We start from the raw sequence: 26,165 nt of genomic DNA on the forward strand, positions 1-26,165 counted from the left end.
GATCATCCCAATAACGTTTGGAGTTATTCTTCCATAACAAAAAATGTTATTCTCAAGTTGTTTTTGCTGTCAATCAATATCAGACCAATAACCATTTTTGTTATGATAACGTAAACTGTTATTGAACTCTTATGCAAAAATGGATTTTTCAAGATTATTCCATAACACTTTCTGTTATTTTAACAGTATTTGTTATTGAAATGGCATGAATTTAGTTATTACCGTCTGTTCGGGACATGCTCAATTTCAAAAAGAAATAATGCTTCGAAAAGATAGCAAATTAAGTTGGAAAAATACTAATCAACAAACGATAATTACCATAATTCTGTTAATTACATTCCTATGGGATTTCATCCAACATTATGGACATTTTTGTTGTTGAACCCAACATTCACTGGCTCAATGGCGCACTCAAACCGGACATTCGTGCACAGGATGTTGAGGCAAATGGATTTACCCCAACTTTTTCTCACAATTACCCTGCTCCAGATCACATAATCACAGATCCTGGAAAAGCTGTTGTTCGATTTGAGTAACGACCTTTTCCAAGACGAAATTGAATCGCACCGCGAGATTTGGTTCTTCAAATGCTCGGACACTTTTGCGTACACTGAAGCACTAATGAACAAACTAATTTCGACCGAACCCTTCGTTCAGCATCCAAAGATCGTGTTCAATGAGTTCATCGAAACAAGTATCGAATGCGTTGGTGAACCGATGCTAGTGGTTGTATTGCTCGGAACCGATCTTCGGCATGTAAGTCTCATAAAATGTTTATCAATAGAAGGTTTGCTACATTAACTTCTGATTTGAATGATAGCTTTCAGGAGAATCTCGAATCTGCTTACAATTTGAAGCAATCAACGTGCAAACAAAACTGATTGTTATATTTCCCTTTGATAGCCTTGATAGAAATTATCTGCTAACTGTATTAGAATTTTTCAAAAATGCTCATCTTAACAATGTTCTCTACTTGGCGTTCTACAAAGAGGCAAATAATTATCTTATGTTTAACTACGTATTATTCCAAGACCAAATACAAATTGTTACGCATTACGAATCTACGCGTCAAGTATTTCCTGGACAGATCAACTTCGATGGACGCACAATAAGTGCTTGCACATGCCAGGTAGGTTTCTTCTCCATGCTTGATTCAACTAATGGACAACCTCAGGGTTTCGATGTACAACTGGTAAATCTGGTGTTTGAACGAATGAACGGATCTTTGATTATAAACTTTGCCGATTGCGATTACTACGAAAACGATCTTGACTGTTTAAAAAAGAATGCAAAACTTGACAAGTGCAAATTTAACTTTGGACGATGGATCTTAAATGACGCTGCGTATGGAATTCCTGTTCAACCGATGCAAAAAACAGTTCTTGTAATTCCCCGAGGTGCTCCGTTGAACGTTTATGAGCTGTTGGCAGCTCCTTATACATCGACAGTCTGGAAAGTAGCTACTTGTGTCACAATCCTGGGAACAATCTTATTTCCATCGGTATTGAAGCGCTCACCCATCAACTTTCTACTTCTAGTAGTATGCGGTTTTAATGATTCTTATTTGAACCGATCAAAAGCCGTTGAGAAGCTAGTCATCCTCGGTTTCATCTTACTAGTATTTCTCCTACTTTCTGCTTATGAAGCTAAAATAACGTCATTTCTGGCAGAATGGCCCTACCATGCCGACATTATGCCATCGAAGATCTCCAAGCTGCCAATGTTCAAATTCTTACAAGCAGCCACTTCGTACCAAAATCTATAATCGGAGATCCTAGGTTACAGGGTTTAATTCAACGTACCAACATTACCCGTCTGGAAGAGCTGTTCAAGAACACGCAACGGATCGGTTTCGTAATCGAATACCACACCGCACAGATCATACTCCAGAAACAGCTCAACTTCGATCACAGAACCAGCCGAGCTTACTTTGTGATGATGGAGGAGCGCCTGAGCAGTGATTTAGTATTTTTCTACCTTGGAAAACGAAATCCTACCAGAGCTCGGTTTGCCCAACTCCAGCAACGGGTGTACGAGTCCGGTATGGATCTACACTGCACCAGGATGTTCACGGCTTCTGGGTCGATCCAACAGACGGACCTTGTCGAGCAACCTCCCAAGATGATCCCGTTCGAGCAGTTGTGGCAATTGAAATGGATCTTCCTGTGCTTGTGGAGTTGCAGCTTGATAGTCTTCATGCTGGAGGTGAGCTATTTACGAGTGAAGAAAAAGGTATTTGATACGATTCAACAGTGCAAGGTAAGGGCAAAACATTGGACTTGTTTGAAGAAATGTAAGCGGAATTTAGCGAAAAGGATCAAATTGTTTGAAAGGTTTGAAAAAATATTCGTTCAGAAGTTTCATCGAAATTAAGAGTTTCAACTGATTGACTTTCAGCAACGTCGTTGATGCCTTCCTTACTTTTTTTTTTATTTTTAGTTTTTTTTTGCATAATGAAATACGAATTGAATACAAATGGAATGATATGGTACAGTCATCCCTCATATTCGGAACAGTTCAACAGTCATCCCTCATATTCGACCAATGTTCAACAAATCATGGAAAATCGATCATTGAACATGATGATTTGTTCTTACCTTCATGTGAAAACTTTTCTTGCGATCTTTCGATTGATGTATAGACAGGCTGTAGATTTTTACGTTTTATATCAAGTTTTTAAAGAAAAACATTGACCCTTGAAATCCACAAATTCGGAAAACATTTTCTTCTTTAGGTGTAAACAAACTTTTTTTCTCTCCAGGAGTACTCATTTCTTAATAAAATAATGACTTCACACTCTGACACCAATAAAACTCATGCCAATTAACGTTTTATGAATGGTCTGTTAACTTTTTTTGTGAAAATATCAGTTAAATTCAGGTGTTCCACAATTGTGGAAGGCACAATAACATCCCACAATCATGGAACAGGCAATTTGGAGGGAGTGCTGCTCTGGATAAAATAGTCTTCAAAGCACGGGGTTGGGCACATCGTTTATCCGTAGCGCATATGGAGCAACTTCCGTAAATATGGTAAATATCGGTTAATCCAATGCACGATTATGCACGGCATAAAAAAAAAAAAAAAAAAAAAACGAAGTTTTGATCAGTGTGGAATGTGACGTTTCTACACATCAGCTAGAAATGTCATGTCTAGCTGTCATTTGTTTTGTGTTGGACGAAAACGTGGATTTCGGCAAAAAAACAATTTTGTGCTAGGCCAGGTTTCCGATTCCTCCTGTCCTCCTGTGCTGAACATTCAAAATGTTCCTTTGCCAGAACAGCCAGAACCCAACAAGCACTGTAACAATAGAACTGTTTGGGCGGTAAGTTGGGAAGTGAAAACCAATCAGGACTTTGCCATTTTAACGCTTTTTCTGATTACTTTCAGCATTGAAATTGAACCAGAACCAGGCCAACTACATGGAAAAATATCGAGAATCTGCCGGACGTCGAAAGCGGTAGTGGAAAGGAAGAAGATCTTAGTTCTTCCGCGGGTTAGTTGAACGGCGATGGCCCCGGAAGTAACAGACCGTTGGCGACAGACCAGTTCAGTCAAGCTACACAACGTATTATCATCGTTGGTATGCAGCAGGTTGTATCCCGTGGGTGCTAGATGGAGAGAAGCTGTAGCACTTGCTGAATTTGATCGACCATAAGATGCGTCAAATGAACCAGGACATTAAAACTTTGAAAATAGTCAAAAATAATGAGATGTGAGAATTATTACAGATTAATTAAAAATAAAAGGGGGTGGGGGAGTAAAGTTCTTGAAAAGCCAAGGGGGAATGGAAAGAGGAAAGTTGAGATCGACTGTTCTACAGTGAGTGTTCCGACGAGTGAAAAATCACGGCCCTCACTTCTCACTGCTTAAGGTTTTTTTCCGGAACCATCAGTTTGTCTGCGGAAGATTCTAGATAGCAGGCATAACCCTGACGGAACAATACCACCGAATCGCCCATCTGCTCGTTGCATGGTGCCTTGTGATGGATAGAAACCCAATCTGGGGGACGGAGGTTTTTCCGTTGCAGGTGATTGGAATCGTACGCACCTTCAGACTTTGCCAATTGCTAATCCTGGACGGTCAGGAGGAGATTTCGGTTGATCAGTATGTGCAACGTTTTTCGTGTCTGCGCAGGGATGGAACCGCTTGGATTGCGTTCCGATTAGTGTGACCGAAAATCCGAACAGTTGGAACTGTCCATAACCAAGACTAATTGTCCAAAAGGGTCCAACTTTTCCTCTATGGTTGTTGAATGTTTCTGATGAAGACGATTCGTGCTGCTCTGGAATTCGTTTTCCTGTACGGCTCTCGTTATGTAAGCTGTTGCGATTTACTTCAACAGGTCGTAGAAAATGGTTCCAGAAACCGTAACGGAAATACACTTGTTAAGAGACTAACTGAAATTCACCATGACTCTTGTTCAAGCAGTCGTAGGCCAAAGGAAGTGGTCAAAAGAATCGGTTCCAACTGCTCCTAGGTTTCCTGTCCCGATGTTCCGATCAACCCAGCGTTCTGTGCCACCCAAAAAATGTTGCCGGAGTCAAGAGTCAACAGAAATTAATTTGTTTGTACACAAACAGCAGTGCGCGCGTTTGCGATGTCATCGATGACAGTTGAGAAAAACACTGAAACAAAATTAATAGAAAAATTGTGCATGCACGTAAATATGGATGCACATACGGATCAACATATGACATAAATGCAATATATTCGGAGTGACCACCTCGTGCTTGAAAGGCAGGTTTTTGTTTAAAAAGTACTACTTTTACTAGTGAAATAGCAAGAGAATGTCCTAATAAAGGTGTTCCGAATATGTGGGATAACTGTACAATACTGAACTTGGTAAAGAAGCGTGCAAAGTTTTTTAGGAAGCATCGGAAGGAGTATTTAACAAATTTTGACAAGTTTTGAAAGTTGGTTAACTGTAATTATGAAAATAATAAATTAATTAAACACTTTAAAAATGTTATGTTCTTTTCTCAATGAAAATATCCTCGTTTATCCAAAGTTTCGATTATCCAAAGTTCGATTATCCGAAGGTTTGTATGGGATTTCAGATAATCGAATCACAAACATTTTTTTTTTGTTTTAAACATTGAATTCGAGTTCTACAACCCCATTTTAGTAAAAAAATTAAAGTTGGTTGCCTATTGAATAATAAAATATTTTTTTTCAATATTTCAACAAGCCACATTGGCCGCCATCTTGGATTTAAAAGTTTTAAATCACTTAAACGTAGTCAAACTTAAGCTCAACAATAAAAAATTAGGCAACGAAAAAAAATATATTTTTTTTCGTTGTTCGATTATCCGAAGTCTCGATTATCCTAGGGCTTCGGATAATCGAGTCTGGACTGTACTGAAAAATTTCACAAAACCACGTATTTTTGAAAAAAAAAAATACTCAAGATTTCAGTTTTTTGCAATATGGATATCAAATTATCGGGATTTTTTCATACATTTCAAAAGCTGTGACACATTTTTTTTTTAAATAAAATTTTTACAAAACTACTTTTTTTGAAAAAAAAATATTGCTTGCGAAATTTATTGAAAAATCTCGATCATTTGATACCCATATTGTGAAAAACTGAAATTTGAGAATATTTTCAAAAATACGTAGTTTTGTGAAAAATTTGAGTATTTTCAAAAAAACTATGTTACAACATTCGGATTTATGAAAAAAATCCCGATCGTTTGATATCCATATTGTTAAAAACTGAAATTTTGAGTGTTTTTTCGAAAAAATACAGTTGCATGAAAATTTTGAGATGTTTCAAAAAAATTATACTATATTCGAAATGTATGAGAAAATCCCAAACGTTTGATACCTATATTGCAAAAACTGAAACTTCGAGTGTTTTTTCGAAAATATGTAGTTTTGTGCAATTATTAAGTATTTCTAAAAATATTGATACCCGTATTGTGAAAAAAATGTTGAGTATTTTTTCAAAAACACGTAGTTTTGTAAAAAATTTCAGTGTTTTCAAAAATTTGCGTTATAACTTTCGAAATGTATGAAATAATCCCGATCGTTTGATACCCATATTGCGTAATTCTAAAATTTTTAGTATTTTTATTCAAAAATACGTATTTTTGTAAACAAATTTAGTACAGACTCGATTATCCGAAGGCTCAATTATCCGAAGGTTTGTATGGGACTTCGGATAATCGAATCACGATCAAAAAAATATCGTATTTTTTCATGTTCTTGTTTTTAACATAAAATTTGAGTTTTTTGACCCCACTTTAGTAAAATTTGAGTAGTTGATTGCATTTAAAAAATAAAATGCATTTTTCATTATTGCATCACCGCCATTTTGGCCGCCATCTTGGATTTAAAAATTCTAGATAATTTTAGCGTAGTTAAGGTGAAGCACGAGAGTGGCGTGCGGCTAAAAATTGAAAATGCTTCGAAGTGCTCTGTGTGTGTGCGTGCGCGAGCGCGCACGACGGCCCTACCAAGAGAATGCTAAAAACAGGAAAGTAGATTTGCGTCGCGTCGCTCTGCGGCCCCTGCGTCGTTGCGCTGATGGGTGTTAGGGAATATTTGGCTAAGATGTGCAACGGTCAATGTTGAACAGGGGTCATTCATAAAATAAGTCTAATGTCTTTACAGCAGGGTAGCCTCCTCGGGAAAACAGGGAAACCAGAGGAGAAATCGAGAATTTGATATTACCGGGAGAAAATATTAGTTGAAGTAAGTTGAAAAGTCATTGAAGCTAAAAGGATGACACTAGTGATTGGTACTAGCAGGAGTGGCCGACAGCTATAAGTCAACTTCGTTTTTTAGATTAAAATTAGTCAAACTTCTTATAAATGAACTCAATATGTTTTTCTTCACTGTAAGAAAATTATTCTAGTTATTATTTATGTGTAATTCACGTTCACTATTTTCCTGATGACACCGTGAGTGACTTTGGCGATCGTTCACGCTCCATGCAAACAATATAATTTTTGTGAAGGAGGGGTAGGGGGTTTGAAATTTCCAAAATAATTGCCCACGTGGTTTATAGATGGTCCGAATAAGAGCCGGATTATTTTCATCGCATTGCTGATAACTCATCAGGATCAAATCGGATCTTATTGCACCCTCCGACAAAGAATTTCCTATAAGTATCATACTTAGGCGAGACCAGCTCTACCTACCAGCAAAATCTTGAAGCGATGTTTTTCCCCATACATTTTTGCAATTACTGATAGATAATGATCAATAAAGCCATGAGAACCAAATTGCATATTTTTTACAAATAATCAGAAATAAGTTTTGTTTTTATTTTAAGATAGTCTGGAATAATAAGTACTTCTTCCAAGTTGACAATATAATCAAGATTGATCATGACTTCTATTGGCAAAAAATCACTTTTATACAAAAAATCACTTTTAGGTGGACACAACACAAAAACAATAATTGAATTTTTGTTGGTTTTAAATTTCATTCTTCATCTGAAAAATAAGTTAAAAAAATGTTACTATATTTTACATATTTCCATAATAATAAGGAATTGGGAAAAAATCGCAGTACTTCTAAATTATTTTGCACCATCTTATGTATAACTCAAAAGATGACATTTTCAGTGATAAAAAGCCTAAAAATGACAATTTATATCTTGAATCTGCAAAAAACAATATCTGGAGATGAAAAATCTCAAAATTTATGAATTTATTTATTTGAAAAGTATTTTGATACTCAGGCCAGTTTAAGAACATTTTAATTTGATGTAAAGATTGTCCATGTAATTTTTATTTCGACTTCATAGTATTTTTTTTATTTGGCTAAAATTTTGTCTTTGAGTAGTTCTCTACGATTTCGCAAATTTTTCACGATTTTCAAATTTTCAACTTTGTCTATCATTCCCTTTATCAAAAGTAGCCATTTTTCATAAAAAGTTCTATAGTAAAAGTCTACATATGCTGTATCTTTTTTTAGGGGCAAGCTAGCACCATACTCTCTTCGGGAAAGTTTTAAAGCACTTCTGGAGTAACCAAATACGATAATATAAATATAAAATAAAAATATAAAAAAAAGTTTTCCCATACAAATTCCCATAGAAAATTGAACCGCTTTGCTCAGAATGAGGACTAAACTAATCGTTACCAAACTTTGGGGAGTTGTTTAGTACCAAAAAGGAACTGAAAAATTGCTGTGCTCACTTAATTTGGACAACTTTATTTGTTTTCTATACAACCATATTTCACCCTAATGGGTATACATTTTTGATTTCTTTCGTTTTTATCATTTAAAAAAATACTTGTTGAAAGAAAAGTATATCTAAAACTAAATGGTTTTGAAAGACTGAGATTATTTTTACAATTTTCATTTTAGGATTTTGCAAACTTTGTGAAATTCTTGAAATTTTATTTCTTCTAAAAAAATTCTTCTATTTTTTTTTCTTTCAATAAAAATAAATTAAAAATTTTAAAATAAAGCATTGATTTTGAAAAGGTAATAGATATATAAAAAAAAATTGCGTTGGGTTCGTATAAGTCCAAGGAAGGTTCTTACGCCAAAAAATTACAACTTTGGCCACTCTGGAACCGATTCCGGGAAATCTGCAGATTGTATGGGAAAAGTTACGTAAAATCAAATTTTGATCACAGGAGGCTGAATAAGAAAAAAAAGTTAAAAACGTAAACAAACGAAAAAAGGAAGAACGAAGTTTATCGGGTAAGGCTTGTTTAAGATAAAATTTCTTATTCCATAGTTTAGACCATAGGATCATATGACCATAGGACCGATAGAAACTAATTGTTCAATTTACGAAGCTTAGAAATTTCCTCAACAAATTGTATGTTTTCTCGATTGCAAATTAGATTTTGCTTTGAAAAATTAGTATTTGTATTTTGCCTTCCTCACTGAGGCAAGGCTATAATCCTGCTCGAAAATTGAACATTTGAAAAACAGCTCGTACACCTATATTCATGTATACCTATCGACTCAGAATCGAAAACTGATCAAATGTCTGTGTGTGTGTATGTGTGTGTGTGTGTGTGTGTGTGTGTGTGTGTGTATGTGTGTGTGTGTGTATGTATGTATGTGTTCAAAATTCTTGCCAAGTTTTCTCAGCACTGGCTGGACCGATTTTGATCAAACCGGTTGCATTCGACTTGGTTTAGGGTCCCATACATCGCTATTGAATTGTTTGAAGTTTCGATAAGTAGTTCAAAAGTTATATATAAAAATGTGTTTTCACATTTATCCGGATCTCACTTATATGCATGAAAACTATGTCCGGATCCATCATCCAACCCATCGTTGGTTAGGTAATCAAAAGACCTTTCCAACGAGTTCAAAACATTGATGATCTGGCAACCCTGTCTCGAGATATTGCCACATAAGTGATATTGATGCACTTTTTTGAAGCCGGATCCCACTTAAATGTATGTAAACATACATTCCGGATCCACCATCCGACTCATTGTTGATTAGGTTATCAAAAGATCTTTCCAACGAGTCTAAAACATTGAAGATCTGGCAACCCTGTCTCGAGATATGGCCACATAAGTGATATTGATGCACTTTTTTGAAGCCGGATCCCACTTAAATATATGTAAACTATGTCCGGATCCACCATCCGACCCATCGTTGGTTAGGTTATCAAAAAACCTTTCCAACGAGTCTAAAACATTGAAGATCAGGCAACCCTGTCTTGAGATATGGCCACTTAAGTAATATTTATGTACTTTTTTGAAGCCGGATCTCACTTAAATGAATGTAAACTATGTCCACCATCCGACCCATCGTTAGTTAGGTTATCAAAAAACCTTTCCAACGAGTCTAAAACATTGAAGTTCTGGCAACCCTGTCTCGAGATATGGCCACATAAGTGATATTGATGCACTTTTTGGAAGCCGGAGCTCACTTAGATGTATGTAAACTATGTCCGGATCCACCATCCGACCCATCGTTGGTTAGGTTATCAAAAGACCTTTCCAACGAGTCTAAAACATTGAAGATCTGGCAACCCTATCTGGATATATGGCCACTTAAGTAATATCTATGTACTTTTTGGAAGCCGGATCTCACTTAAATGTATGTAAACTGTGTCCGGATCCACCATCCAACCCATCGTTGGTTAGGTAAACGAAAAACCTTTCTAACGAGCTCACCCCTAGTAACATTTTAGGTTTTAACTAGGCCATAAAAGCCTATTTAGGCCGTATGAGGGTTTTCAGAACCAAGATAAAACCTGTAAGTTTAAAAATGTTACTAGGGACAGCATTGTTGATCTGGCAACTTGTCTCGAGTTATGATTGCTGAAGTTATATGAGTGTACGTATTCTGGATCTAAAAAAAATGGCTGAAATATGTGTCCAAACCACTCATATGACCCATTGTTGGTAAAAAGTGAGGAAGGCATCAACCACGTAGGTGGATTAAGTTAGTTTTTTGTTCAGATTTCGATATTCCCAAAAAAAACTCGATTTTTTAAAATCATGTCTCCTAAACAAGATTTTGTTAAGTACTTTAGTGAAATTTTGATATGGTCCATAAACCACGTTGACACTTTTTTGTAAATCTCAACCTCCCCCCACCCCCTTTGTGGACGATTGTCCTTTCAAAAAATCTTTTTTGTATCGAGTGTGGACAATCGCCATACACCCCGCCACTAAGTGTTCACGTTGTTTATGGATGGTCCCCAAAGTGCACAATTTTTAGGTAACTTTTTTGAAAATAGTCTCAGTCATTCATTCTTTAAAATTAGTGCCCATGTTTGCCCACTTTTGAAAAAAAATATTTTTGAAAAGGTGGGATAATTCTCAATATTTTGCTTTTTTGAACTTTGTTGATACGACCCTTAGGCTTCATCCATAAAGTACGTCACGATAAAATCGGCCACGCTTTTCCTATACCTATAACATGCAATGTCACACTTGCTAGTGACAAAAGAGAAATTAAAAATCAACAAAAATGTTTTACCGTGTATAATTTTTATTCACTGTAGTCCTTATCCATACCTACAACTTTGCCAAAGGCACCAAATCGATCAAAAGGTCGTTCAAAGATACATAATTTTCATACATCATTTTTGTATGGACAGCTGTCAAATTTGTATGGAAAATTATACGGACAAACTTATGATTATGAATACAAAGAGACGAGTTGTTCCTTTCGTCTCTTTGTATTCATAGTAATGCAATCTGCTAAAACGCTCAACCAAACCACAAACTAATAATGCAAAATGGCTTCTCTGGGCATACCGAAGGCACCTAAAAGTTTTAGCCGGATTAAAAAATACAAAAAATAAAATTAGAAAACGACCGATTTCGCAGAGAATTGCTCATTTGCGAATTCAAAGAGAACCACAACATTGTCATAAGAAGCAATTTAGCATCATACGTTTTTTCACATAAGCCTCAATACAATTTTGCGGCGAAGTCATATAAAGTGGGTACGTAAATATATGAAAATTTGTATCTTGAGATGGACCAACTCATACAGAAGTTGCCCCGACCCCTCTTCGATTTGCGTGAAACATTGTCCTAAGGGTTTTTTTTCCTGATCACGAATCCTAGGTCCGTTTTTGATATCTCGTGACGGAGGGGCGGTACAACCCCTTCAATTTTTGAACATGCGAAAAAATACATGTTTTTCAATAATTTGCAGCCTGAAAAGGTGATGAGATGGAAATTTGGTGTCATTGTGACTTTTATGTAAAATTGGGGCGTATTTGATGGCGTACTCAGAATTCCGAAAAAAGGCCAATCCATTCTTCGTAACTCAACTGTAAATTTTTTTGAACACGTCATTTTAAGGAAAATTTAATGTTCTTTTCGAATCTACATTAACCCACAACACACAGCAAAAAATCCGATGGTAAAATCGCATGCAAAAGCATGCACATCACCTTCGTCAAAATAAACACTTAATATTACACACTGCATGTACAATTTTTGCAAACACAAAAAAAAGTTGCAACCGACGGGATTCAAACCCAGCACCAACAGTAAGGACTGGCGCCTTAGCCCACTCGGCCATCAGACCGATGAAATGCTGTAAGGATAAACGCATATATGAGCTTGACATTTCGGTCAAGTAGGTTTCCCATACTGATGGGCTTCATATTCTAGGGTGTAAAATTACATTAAATTGCATAAAATAATGCAATATTTATTTCACACTCAAGCTATTTACACGCAGCTGGATTACTACTTTTTTAGCTGTGCAGTCATTTTTTCATTTAGAGCAAAAAATTTCATTTTATAATTTCGTGTTTTTGTAACTTTCAAGTGTTATTTTTTAGAGTGTTACATTGTGTTACAAAGCTGTAGAGCAAGCAATTACAAAAAAAAATATTTATAAACATAAGGAGTTTTCTTGTGATCATCACGAGTTATCGTGATTTTACGAAAAAAAAAGTTTTGAAAATGTTCGAAAATCTAGTGAACTACCATCGGATGATTTTTTTGTAAAAATGTGTAATGTTACACCAGGAACTGGTAAATTTTTCACACGGTTATGTTGAATTTAATTTTTTTTAACTTATTACTAAACATTCCAACACGTACGCCTCCAAAAAAGTCGGAACGGAAACTTCAACTCGTTGGATCTCGGCCATTGCTCAACCAATTGATACGATTCTTTTTCCAGAAAATTCTTTGTATGTCTAGATGAGTTCCAACTTGTTTTTAATCTCTACAAAACAGTTGGAGCGATGCTTTCGTTCCAGAAATTACAGATTTGTTCGAATCGAGTTCAACAAAATTTTGAAAATGGTTTTTAATTTGGTGATTTTTATGTAGTCAAACTCCGATTTTTTTAAATCAAGAAAGGTTAACTCGGTTCATTTTGCACCTCTCGACAGAGTTGTAGGAAATTGAATTTCAATCACCCATAAAAGAAAGCTGAGAGAACAGCCCTACCAAAATCTAATGGTAGAATAAACCGTTCGTTCAATGCAATAGTTCATCCCATTTGGTGGATTATATTGGCAAATGACCATCTCATATTCATCGAACCTTTGTAGCTGATGTTGCAAAGGCGCGAAAATGAACTCATAAGAATAATACTCTCGCCAATCTTAGGATTTATTCGCTGTGTCCCTTCACAGAACCTTTGTACTACCAGATCGTTATCCTTGTAGAGGAATGGCGTTTTTATTTTTAGACCACGTTTCCCATATTTCCTCAAACCAACTACTTTATCGTCTTCATTTTGCTGGGCGAGATATGGCACCGTCGATTTTTAGACGATGACTCCAGCATTTTTTCTCTTTTGCACTTCGATGTATTGCCATCTCACTATAGAGTTATCCGTCTGCGCGGAAATGGTCATTTATGAGCCTAATAACTTTTAAGCAAAATATCATAAAAATATGGAAAGTTTTTTAAGTTTAACGAAGAACTTCAAATTGCCTTAGCGTTCTCGATTGCGAGATCCCTACTCGAAACTAGGTGTCCGAAGGCTTGATTGTTGAGGCAATTGCAAACCTCTTTTTACACCTTAGCTTCCATCCACCCCAGGATTCGAACTGACGACCTTAGTATTGTGAGTCCAAATGCCTACCAGCGACTCCACCGAGGCAGGACCCAGGGAGACGACTTCTACACCTGGACTGAGCTAACGACCTAACCTTTAGGTTAGGGGCCAACATTTACTTCCCGTCCGACGGAAGGCGTGATCACACAAATCTCGTCTCAAAAAATGCCACCGGGACCTTCTAGGATCGAACCCAGGCTGACTGGGTGAGAGGCTACCACGCTTACCCCTACACTGCGGGTCCCGGCATAACGAAGATCATACACACATTAACAAAATCATGGTAATATTACATATGGGAAGGGATACATCTTTTATGTCAGAAAAAAATGTGTTAATTTACCTCTGATAATGTACATTGTTTCCGAATGGCTGGTGAAATTTCACTTTTTCAGTCAAAATTGAGGTAAAATTTAATAATAATAGAAGTAATATTCAACCTTCCAAATTTACACAAGGTTTTATTGTGTAGTTCCAAGAATTGGTAAGAATCGGACAGTTATTGCACATTACACAGGTAAAAAACTGAAACAATTGCTTTTCTCTATAAATTTTGAAGAATTTTCCCATATAAACTTCAAGCGATTAGAGGGAGGGGTTCCCATGGTCAGGATGAGCTCAAATCTGTAATCTAGTCTAGCGATCTTTGATTTCAAGAGGAAGCCCGGATTTCGACCACCCTAGTGTACAAGAATCACACTTGACAAAGTTGGGTTAGAATTGCGCTACCTGCAGGCAAAATTCTGAAGCGAGGTTTTTTCCCAAACATTTTCTCAATTTTTTATTTACAAACATCAACTCTCAACAGCGACCCCTAAAAATCTTAAAACTGTTTTATTTTTGAAAAGAATTGGAATAAGGGAGTGTCCTCAGAAAAATAAAACACTTTGGATTATCAAATCACAAAATATTTTTGTTTCGTTATTTTATCATGGATTTTTGAACTCAAATATGACCCCAAAAATGTGAATTATGATTTCAGTAACGAAATGTAAAAAAAATAATGCAAAAGCTTTAGGAGATTGATAATTAACAAAAGTTGATAAATCAGAAAGAAAATATTGCTAAAAATGGGAGTTGCAATAATCAGAGGTAGATTAAATTGTGTATTACCAAAAACATGATGAGATTTTTAAAAGAGTAAATACATCTTTTGTGTGATTTGTGCCATATAAATAAGAATGAAAATGGTGTAAGAGATTCAGATTGTCGACGCTCTGCATAAGTTAAAGAGATTAGCTGTGAGCAAGTTCAGAACAAAATATTTCTAAGCGGGATTGATTTGCGAACATTTTCACGATAGGACTCATCCAGAACATTCGTTAGGTGGGACAAACAAAAGACAAGCTTGCCGTAAATTATATAATTTTGGAGCAAAACAGTCAGTCCCCGGCAAAAGATATGCGTCGCACCTCGCGACGCCCGAGACGCCATTTGATTTTGCCGGGGCCGATTTTTCGAAAAATGTTAATCTTTGAAGGTCCGTACCGAGCTCCAAGGTGCTCCAAACTTCAATGTTATATACCGTAAACCGGGGTGACTTTGATAGGATTTCAATTTGTTTTTAGAATATTTTCCAACAGATAAGATTTTTCTCAAGATTATTATTTTTAAAACATGTACTGGGGTAGGCCACACAAAGTCCATGCACTATTTTGGAAAAAGTTTTTTCAATAGTGTTTAGAAAAATAGTTACGTTAAAAATTCTTAGTTTAAATTCCGGGGTGACTTTGATAGTCATAGTTTTTCTTGTTAAAATCATATTTAAGATGTTCAAACTTTATTTGTACGTTAAATGTACCATCACTAAAGTAGCTGATATAGTTTGTAAGAAAAAAAATCAATGTTTATGTTAAGTTAACTAAGTTTATAAGGTTTTTAACAAAATACATATAAATTTTAGGTAAAATTGTTAAAAAGTCGTAATTTCGCCTAAAATTTGTTAAAACTAGTTTTGTTAGTAAAATTATCGATTTATATTGCATTTTATACTGAATTCGAAGCACGAATCACAAGTTTTCACATTTTACATGAAATTTGTTCAACTGAAATTGCCTATAAATTTGGAGATTTTTTTTAATTGTGTTTCAAAAACACATATTATTTATTATTTACAAACTTATTTAACCTTCTCCTAGTGGAAAATTGTCCAAAGAATCCGAAAATGCATTCAGTTTTCCGATTAAAAATCATGTTCATTGAGAAAATCATGACACTTCGAGAAGTTTAAAATAATTACTTCCATCAACATTTTCTTAACTATAGTTAACTAACTTTATAATCCTTTCAAAAATTTATGAAAAGTTCTTCTTGAGGTACTTCGAACACTTCTCTACCACGGTCAGTATGTTTCTGAACCATTCTTTAGGGACCATCCATAAACCACGTGGACACTTTTTTGGGAATCTGTTACCCCCTCGTGGACAATTGTCCATACAAAAAAACTTTTTGTATGGATCGTGGACAATCGCCATACCCCCTAAAGTGTCCACGTGGTTTATGGATGGTCCCTTACGTATTTTAATTGTACTCTTAATTTTACGGGAAAATCGCAAACCTATCAAAGTCACCCCGGCTATCAAAGTTACCCCGTTTTACGGTATACCAAAAGATGCGCAGGGATCCGACCTACACGCCAGTGATGTTTTTGATAAACGCATTTGTGGCCAAAGTGCCTCAAAAATAGACATAGCGCCAGCTCCTGTTACGTCCAATCAAGCTCATATTTGGGATTTGGGCTAAGTATGCCCACCGGAACGAAGCCCTGAATGGCCGCCAAAAAGTCATTTTTGTTACATCCTATTACCTACACACGCAAAATTACTCTACTGTATTTTGTTTTAGTATTCCTGTTATACAATTACTATCTTCTTGATTTTGCTTTCAACCTCGTCATAACATTTTTTTTTACTAAAAGAGTTTTTATGTGTTCCACTAATAATTAACAAAACAAACGTTGGGTATTTTTCATATACCCTAAATGGGATACATTTGGTATGAGACGCAATCATTTAGAAATTTATAAAATAAATAAAGATCCCTAATGTTGTCGGGACCGTGGTGTAGGAGTAAGCGTGGTTGCCTCTCACCCAATCGGCCTGGGTTCGATCCCAGAAGGTCCCGGTGGCATTTTTCGAGACGAGATTTGTCTGATCACGCCTTCCGTCGGACGGGAAGTAAATGTTGGCCCCTAACCTAAAGGTTAGGTCGTTAGCTCAGTCCAGGTGTAGGAGTCGTCTCCCTGGGTCCTGTCTCGGTGGAGTCGCTGGTAGGCAGTTGGACTCACAATCCAAAGGTCGTCAGTTCGAATACGGGGTGGATGGAAGCTAAGGTGTAATGTTATGAGAGAGAGATTCCCATGTCGAACAAGCTCGTCATACAATATGGTATTGTAAAGCGTTCATTTTTAACAACTTTTAGAATATTGAAAAATTCCCAAAAATAATGGTAAAACACTTTGAAGCACTTTGAAAAAATATCTCTGATAAAATCGTTTTTGTACTAAAACATCTCAAACTTATTTATTTATTATTCCAATGATGACAGTTGGTGAAAAATAATTATTGAAGAAGTTTCTGCTAAATCTCAAAAAGTTTTGATGCCTTATTTTACAAATTATAGTAAAAAACATTGAAAATATGGTAATTTTGGAAACAACTCGGAACTGCTAGGAGCCGTTTTGCCGAGCATTTTTCTAAAAAAAAGCGGTGGGCGCTCTAAAATTCTTTGTGTAAATATGGGTATCCGGCGCCGTCACTCCGTGCCATATTTTCATACACTTAGGAGCCCAGGGTGGCGAAGTCCTTGTAGATAAAAGTACCTAGTCTTCATGCAATTTTGGCCGCTGTCCTTATACGAATCTCATGTGAAAACTTAAAAATTGAAAATCTCTTGATTTTTTTGTTGAATTGACATGTATTTCCGTCGCGTACTTGATGTTGGCACATCACTATTATTTCAAGTGATGAATAGTTTATTCAGAAGAGAGCAAACAAGTTACTATCACAAACTTTGCAAAATATTTTTAATGTAGTTAGAATTGCAAATTGTATGGAAGAGCTAAATCATAAAAAATGCCAAGAGAACAAATTCCCCCCCAGGTCCAATAATTATTTTCTACCTGACTCTGAATGCTGGATTGTTCTAACAATTTTCTAAAACTTTGCTGAAGGCATCCAATCAATCTGAAAATTTCTTTTCAAGATTTTTGATTTTCAAATTTTTACATGAAATTCAAGACAACGACCAAAATTGAATGAAAACTTGTAGGGGCAATCCAAACATGCAAAAAAAAAGAACTTTGGTCATAGAGAAGGCTCGAAATTTTTATTAGCTAAATATATAATACATAGGTGAAATTCATTTCTGACTTTCGGAGAGGATTGCTAATAACTTATAGGCAAAAAGACCAAATATTTTTTTTTTTTTTTTTTTTTTTTGAAAAAATGCTCGGCAAATCGGCTCTGAGTAGTTCCGAGTTGTTTCCAAAATTACCATATTTTCAATGTTTTTTTCTATAATTTGTAAAATAAGACATCAAAAATTTTTTAGATTTAGCAGAATTTTCTTCAATAATTATTTTTCATCAACTATCATTATTGGAATGATAAATAAATAAGTTTCAAGATGTTTTAGAACAAAAAACGATTTTATCAGAGATATTTTGTCTAAAGTGCTGTAACTTTTTGCCATTATTTTTGAGATTTTTAAATGTTCTAAAAGTTGTTCAAAAAGATAAATTACACAACTTTGTCGAAGAGACCAAAGCTCTACGACCCTCTTGTAAAAAGTTAGTTTTCAGCGCCACCTATGCGGTGAAGTTCGGAACTAAAAATTGGTGCCAAAGATGCGCACTACTAATACGAGCAACTTTGCCAAAGACACCAAAATTCCCAAAAATATTCCCGAGAAGATATTCATTTATTGCGTAAAATTTCGATTATTCCCCTCTGTGCCCCGTGTGTAGAAGAACGATGGTGCAGCAGCGAACGAGAAACAATGACAAAGCAACCAGGCAAAACCATTTTTGCCACGCGGCTAGCAGTTATCACCGTTATGTCGGTTTCTCCTTTTTTTCGTACGTCCACTGCTGCACGTTCTGTCGCGTGGTCTGTTGGCGGCTGCGAGTTTTTCAAAAATATTTTTTTCATGCGTTTAGTGCTCCAATATTTTTCGAGAAAAATATCAATGTTATGGTATCATAAGAATCGTAAGAACATGCTCTTTCCTATCATGTTTTCCTATTTGCAAAAAAGTGACCCCAGTCAGAGTTATCGCGGTGGGAACAAACCAAAACGGGGGCAGACGGTCTACGAAGTTTTCACAAATCGACTCATTGTGAATTCACATTTTGATAAAATTTAAAAGTAGTTAATCCATCTGAAAATTCAGAATGTCTTCTTGATCCCTATGGTTTAACATTTTCCAAAATTCAATTTTGAACGCTTCTACCAGCCCACAAGAAAAAAAAAATTTGGACTACGCTCTGCCACTCTGGACCTCCACGTTAAGGGGTCAATCAAAAATTAGGAAGGGACCATCCACAAACCACGTGGACACTTTTTTGGATATCTCTACCACCCCCTCCCCCCCGTCCCCTCGTGGACAATTGTCCATACAAAAAAAAAACTGGAGCAACTGGCCAACAGAGTGTGAAATCCGAAAAAAAACTGTAATTTCCAAAAAAAATTTATCTCCTTTTTATTTTAACAACGCTCCTTTTTTTTGAAGTGAAGTAAGTAAAAGTTCATAGTAAATGATTTTAAAAAAGTTCCTAGTAAACAGTTCCATCAGTTTTTCCCCCGATCCCAGTTTTTGCCTTTCCAGTGTAATCCCTTATGTTCCCGTCCGACTTTGTCAGTCAACACCACGAATTGTTCATTCTGGTCACAACACACAAACCTACTAGTTGAGTGCTTACAGTAGTTTTTCTCTTCTTTTCAGGGCTTTTTCATCCCTCCAACAGGACCAACCACACACTGCACAACACGGAAAACAAAAGAAGCTTGTGCCTGTAACGCAAAACAATAGAACAGCACCGAAACAATAGTCGACTGGGGCAGGAACCGCACCACTACAAACCCGCTTAGCGGTGCTCGCTCGTTGAAAGGCCGAGGCACTCGCCGTGTTGCCTTCATTCAGGGGGCAGGTCGAGCGCAATTCCCTGAACCACACACACACACACACACACCGCCTCACCACCCTCCAATGCTCAGCGTGGACGCCCCGGCAGTGGCGGCGGATGCAAACAGTCACCGGCTTCAATCGTTTCCCTCATCAACGTCAGGCGCAGCCTCGGCGGCCATCTCGGAGAACCGGTTCCCGGTGGATCTGCCGGCGCCGGATCTAGGCACGGGCAGCGGCGGTGACCACAGCTGCAGCAGCAGTGACGAGGACGGCGCGACGAGCTTTTGCGAGGACATCAACGCCGCCAGCAGCAGGTTGGTCGTGTTCCGGACTCAGCCCGAAGTTGGTGCTGGTGTGGTAGATTCCGAAGCGGCAGGGGAGAGCAGGAGAGGCATGACCACGGTGGCGGCCGTTACCGCAGCTGCCAATAAAGCAGTCGCTGCACTGATGGAGTACCGACAGAGACAGCAGCAGCAGCAGCAGCAGAACAATAATGTGAGTAAACCGACTGACTGGCAGGGTGCGTGTGTTGACTCTTTGAAGTGAATTATAGAGATTCGTAATTATCGGGGATTCCATGGAAATTTGCGTGGTTTAATTTATTTCAATTTTTAATACCAATTCTTGCAATAATTCATAAAAATTTGCTTTCTGACGAATGATTTACACCATGCTGCACCATCATAATTTCATGGAAGCGCATGGTACTTCAAAGAAGTGAGTACAGAATTCAGATGTCACTCTAGTAAAGCCGAATAAAAATGTTCAACAAATTTTAATACCGTCAGTGAGGGTGACTTTCGGTAATTTTTTACCGATTTTGCAACTTCCCAGATTCTTCTGAAACTAAATTTAACTTAAATGGACACCTTTAAAAAAATGCCTTAAAAATGATAATATCCGCTTCCAACATTATAGCATGCCAATACAATTCCCTCGATCAAGTAACGTTGTTTGATAAATATTTTTACCCATTCTTTGTGGTCAACCATCATTTTAAATTCATTTGAACCAATGACACCCCCTCTTGAGGGAGAAACTGTCAAATTTTCAAATGATCGGCATTAAAAGTAGAGTCACGTCGGGTCGATATCAATTAAAATGATTTTTGTTATTTCAAAATTACGAAAAGTGTATTGTGTCGTATCCATTGCACAGTGGGCGAAATGGAACCCAAAATCGGACCTAATTGAACGCGGCTGGTTCCCTGGTATGAAAAATAGTGTTTCTTATGTAAAAAAATCCGGAGAATCGATTGGTGATGGTTTCATCCACCGCACGAAACGGCAAAGGGTCCATTTTGCCCCAATGCCCAATTTTTTCACATTTTTTCTTGAAAATCGGTCTGTATTTAGAGCGGAGGCTTTATGCGCCTTCCAAAATGCACTTAACTTATGTGAAAATGTCCCAGGAATCCAGTAAAAATAACAACTTGCACCGCAAAAATCATCTAGGGTTCATTTAACCCCTATTCCGCTATAAAAGCATTTTTGGCCGTTTTCAAATGTTAGGTCAGATTTTAAAAATCTGAAAATATTTTTATCGTAAAGATCAGACATTTTTACATAAGAATGACGATTTGCACTTGATAGTTTGAAACATTTATGTTGATAAAAATAAAATGTATGTGAAAGGCAGTTTATTCTGTGTTTGGGAAAATTGGCCCAAAAGTGATTCTTCAATCATTTTATTTAGTTTAATTTCTAAATCAACATAAATGTGTCAAACTTTCAAGTGCAAATCGTCATTCTAATGTAAAATTGTCTGATCTTTACGATAAAAATATTTCCAGATTTTTAAAATTTAACCTAACATTTGAAAACGGCCAAAAATGCTTTTATAGCGGAATTGGGGTTAAATGGACCCTAGATGATTTTTGCGGTGCAAGTGGTTATTTTTACTGGATTCCTGGGACATTTTCACATAAGTTAAGTGCATTTTGCAAGGCCGCATAAAGCCTCCGCTCTAAATACAGACCGATTTTCAAGAAAAAATGTGAAAAAATGGGGAATTGGGGCAAAATGGACCCTTTGCCGTTTCGTGCGGTGGATGAAACCATCACCAATCGATTCCCCGGATTTTTTTACATTAGAAACAGTATTATTCATACCAGGGAACCAGCCGCGTTCAATTAAGTCCGTTTTTTGGTTCCATTTCGCCCACTGTGCATTGTATTGTTTGTAATATTTTCAAAACATCAATCATAAAATCATAAATTATGATTAGGGTTAGTGAATTTTCACAATTGCGCGGACAGTGTGAAATCCATAACATTTTGGAAATTACTGTGAAATTTTGTGACATTGAACAAACAAATAATTCATAAAATATCAGCATTCCATAAAAATTTCATTCGCAAAGCCTTTTTATGTAAATTATATCAGTTGGCAGGCTAACAAACATTTAAAATAATTGTTTTAATATTTACTAAGAGAAGAATACTTTAAATACCTGAATGAATACATGAATAATATGAATCACAAACAGTTTCGGTTTCAACAAGTTTGTATCACAAAATCATAATAGGAGGATGACTACAGCTTTTCTTCTACCAAACAAAATTTATAATTTCTATGAATTTTGGCTTTTGTTTGTTCAGTTTAATGCTATCTCTATGTTAGTTTTATGACACTACAGTTTTTGAATCAAAGGTTTTCAAAATTGTCTTGACAAATGTGTATTGCTTTGGTTTTAAAAGATTGTTCTAGATAAAATAGCTGTACTTTGGCAAGTTTGTACGAAAAACTGATTTTGTGCTTTCAAAAATAAAAACAAAGCCAAAACCAAAACCAAAACCAAAACCAAAACCAAAACCAAAACCAAAACCAAAACCAAAACCAAAACCAAAACCAAAACCAAAACCAAAACCAAAACCAAAACCAAAACCAAAACCAAAACCAAAACCAAAACCAAAACCAAAACCAAAACCAAAACCAAAACCAAAACCAAAACCAAACCAAAACCAAAACCAAAACCAAAACCAAAACCAAACCAAAACCAAACCGAACCAAAACCAAAACCAAAACCAAAACCAAAACCAAAACCAAAACCAAAACCAAAACCAAAACCAAAACCAAAACCAAAACCAAAACCAAAACCAAAACCAAAACCAAAACCAAAACCAAAACCAAAACCAAAACCAAAACCAAAACCAAAACCAAAACCAAAACCAAAACCAAAATCGAAACAAACGTGGCGGTACAATTTCATTTGATTATTTGTTATAGATTATAGTTTGCTTATACTGATTATTCAATTCAATTTTTAAAGAAGTAGATCGACTGACTGAAAAGGAAATAAAGAAAAGATTTTCTTATAGTATCACGTTGAAAATTAGTTTAGAAATTTACAGTCGTTTAGAGATAAATATAAAAAAAAGTATAAAATTTTTTCCTTAATTTTTACATAAGAATTTCAAAGTTATTTAATCATTTTTCACATTCTACTGTACTTTCTGTTCTTTGATAATCATTGCTATCAAAAGTTTCAACCCATTTTTTTTTTAACAGGCTTGAATGTATGTAGAATATCTTCGCTGATGTTTTTTCGATTTGTTATTTATTGTTATGTCTTGAAAGCAATTCGAATCTTATTATTAGAAAAAAATATTCAAAAATCATAATTTTCTTCACTAAATATGCATGGAATTTGTTCACCCGTTTGCAGAAAACAACCGTCCATGAAAATCCGTTGAAAGGCTGTAAATTTTCACCAGAGAGGCATAATTGACGACGCGGGCCATCCTCTGGCGTGGCCACCGATTCCGACTATAAACGCATCCGTCGTCGGCCCAGCGGTCCCAGCTGGCCAATAGTAATAATGTTGTGGCTTTGTGTCCTCGTCATCAGATTAACCGCCACTCGAGGACACTGGACTGGAAAATATGAGGGCATACGGCCTTACTCTGACGCCTGGTGGATTTTGGGTGCTTTGTAGCTGCATTAGCTTGAATGTGCGGGTCTTAATTTGAACAAATTTGTCTATATTTTTGAACGTTGAAGCTGGGGCAGAATATCATGTTGAAATAATATGATTTAGTAATTTTTATGAAATTTCATCAATAACAAGAAAACAAAGTACCAACAATTTAATAACCCAGAGCAAACACGCACGCATTACAATGTTCTCATTACCTTGAGGGACTCTGATTTCGGTGCAAATTCCTTGTTCAGGAATGTTTCCCCTCTTTTGAACCGTTTTCCCAAAAATACTGAATGAAATACACCCCCGCACTTGATTCACTCAACTCCACAAATGCTACACGCAATTGCTCATAAATATTTCGCTCTCAAACATCTTTTGCGACAACCAGCAATAAAAATTCCCAACCAGCCGCCGAAAAGAAAAAGTGAGCTTTTATTATGCTTTTTTCCTCCCATTTTTTCAAAAAGAAAAAGTTGGTTCATATTCCGCCGCCACCCCACACCATGCATCCGACAAATTGAAATTTATGTATTTATGCAGCTCTGGAATATTTAAGCACTTTTGGTGACGAAGACGAAAGTCCCGGGCGCCCAGCCAACCGAATAAAGAGGAAAAATTCCTGGAAACGAGACTTCCCCCACTAGATGGAGCTTTCCGGTTGCAGAATGACGGGCGCAATTGTTACAATTGAGCGCCCGTAAGTATACTTTTGTTTCGCCGCGAACAAAACGTCACGATCCTAACTGGATTAAGGCGCTTATCCCCACCCACTTTCACACTTGAAGCGACCGCAAATCCGTAAACTAAATTTACGGATAATCTTCCGCCCTCGCAAAAGCCTTCCACCATCGTTCCAGAAGAAGCAAAAAATCAAACGAACCCATAATCCGATCGGTTCGTATCGATAAAAATCGTTAATTTAATAAAGAGAGCTTTATTCTCGCTCGCGGCGCCCCACCTATAGCACAGAAAAAGCGGAGAAAGAAAATTGGAAAATCTGCTAAAATCTTAATCTAATTTGCCATATTTTCTTTCCCCATCACGCGGCTCCAATCAAGTGCGAGAATCGGGGGCGATCGGAGGCGGGAAATTATAAGTGATTCGTTACATATCTCCGGCGAACGCACCGAAGCCGAAATGAAAAATCATGACCCAAATTGATGAGAGGGCACTTGGTGGAGGGGTTACATTCGATTGGAAATTTGAGTTGTTAAATTTAAACCTTAAGCGCCCCCAAACATATTAAATTTAATATCAGCGCCCTTTAAATTTAATAATTCTTTTTTGATATGTTTTTTGCACCATTTTGCAAACAATTTTGATCGAGATCCTTTCAAAGATAAAATTTGTGTTCAAAGAAGTGCCTTAAAAAGTTTATGTTTTATCTCTCCAGTTTTGTTAAAGAACAAACTAATTTAACTTGTAAATTTAGATGTGCCCTCTCCAGTTTTGTTTTTTTTCTGGAAGCGCCCTTCAACGGAACTTTTTGTTGATTTTACTTAATTTGTGAAACAAATGTTTTTTTCAAAAGATTCATCTCAAAGTATAGAAAAGCTACGTCTTCAATTTGGAATCGCTGAACATTACTCAAGCCCAAAACGCCCCTTTAAAAAACCGAATGATTTCGTTTGACCTTACCCCTTAACATCCCCCTTCCTGTATCTTATTTCTATTCGCCCCCTCACCCTTCCCTAACACATGCCAGTAATCACGTTTTGGCTTAGTAGCACCCCGATAGCCCTGTTTAGTCGAGGCGTGAAATTGATTCGTTGCGCATCCCTGCAGGATAGATTGCCCCGTTGCGTCACAGAGAAAAGTTCCGTAAGCGCCCCTTCCTCCGAAGACGTCGGACCAAACGAGGAGAAATGAAACGTATAATAAAAATCGAATTAATTTCCCAGCTTCCGAGTGTGACGCGAGCTGGTTTAGTTTGGGTTTGATATGTTGGTATTAGTCTTACGAGGAAGATTTTTCGGAACTGAGGAAAAGAATCTGGAAAAAACGCAACATAACCTTAAATTTCCAAGCAAAAAAGAACATCCTTCGTTGAGTGGATCATCTCCAGTCGGATGAACCGCCAATCATTATCGGCAAACTGCCAGATTGGTGGACGGGACGGGGACACACACTTGACTGTGCCATCCCAAAGAAGTGACGCGCCGGAGGAGGCCCCATCTGGTGCTGGTTGTTTGTGAGTCCTCACACTGTATGTGTGCCATCTCTAATGGGGCGCGAGCCTGCTGATTGCCTGCTTTTTATTTATTGGAACGATGGGACGCTTCTTCATCTTTCTGGGACGCCTGCGGAGATTGACGTATTTTTTTGGGGGAGGACAGTGTCGGAAGGATGTTTTGGAAAAGCATTTGATGCCATTGTTTATGTTTAAGACTTTTTGATCCCTTGCCTTCAACCGGACTCGCTCTTTTGTGTACGTGACGCTTTGGCATTCAACTGGACCCGCTCTTTTGTTTACGTGGCGCTTTTGGCGTTCAACCGGACCTGCTCTTTTGTTTACACTGTTTTATTTACGTGACGCTTCGGCATTCTACCGGTTCAGCTCGTTTGTTACGAGGCGCTTCGGCATTCAACCGACCCAGCGCTTTTGTTTACGTGACGCTTTGGCGTTCAACCGGACC

The 26,165-nt window shown here is 36.9% G+C and overlaps 1 protein-coding gene across 10 annotated transcripts in view; it reads left to right on the forward strand.

Moving 5' to 3' along the window:
• LOC6044582 (RNA binding protein fox-1 homolog 1) overlaps positions 1-26,165 on the forward strand; it is a 520,873-nt gene that overhangs the window by 109,805 nt on the left and 384,903 nt on the right. For all 10 annotated transcript variants that reach the window (XM_038261802.1, XM_038261801.1, XM_038261808.1 and 7 more), the window contains one exon: positions 19,423-20,100. In XM_038261802.1, the coding sequence (XP_038117730.1) occupies positions 19,687-20,100 (414 nt within the window). In that variant the 5' untranslated portion in view covers positions 19,423-19,686. The remainder of the gene's footprint in view (positions 1-19,422; positions 20,101-26,165) is intronic.

The sequence above is a fragment of the Culex quinquefasciatus genome, chromosome 3, assembly GCF_015732765.1.
Source record: "Culex quinquefasciatus strain JHB chromosome 3, VPISU_Cqui_1.0_pri_paternal, whole genome shotgun sequence".
Taxonomy (NCBI): domain Eukaryota; kingdom Metazoa; phylum Arthropoda; class Insecta; order Diptera; family Culicidae; genus Culex; species Culex quinquefasciatus.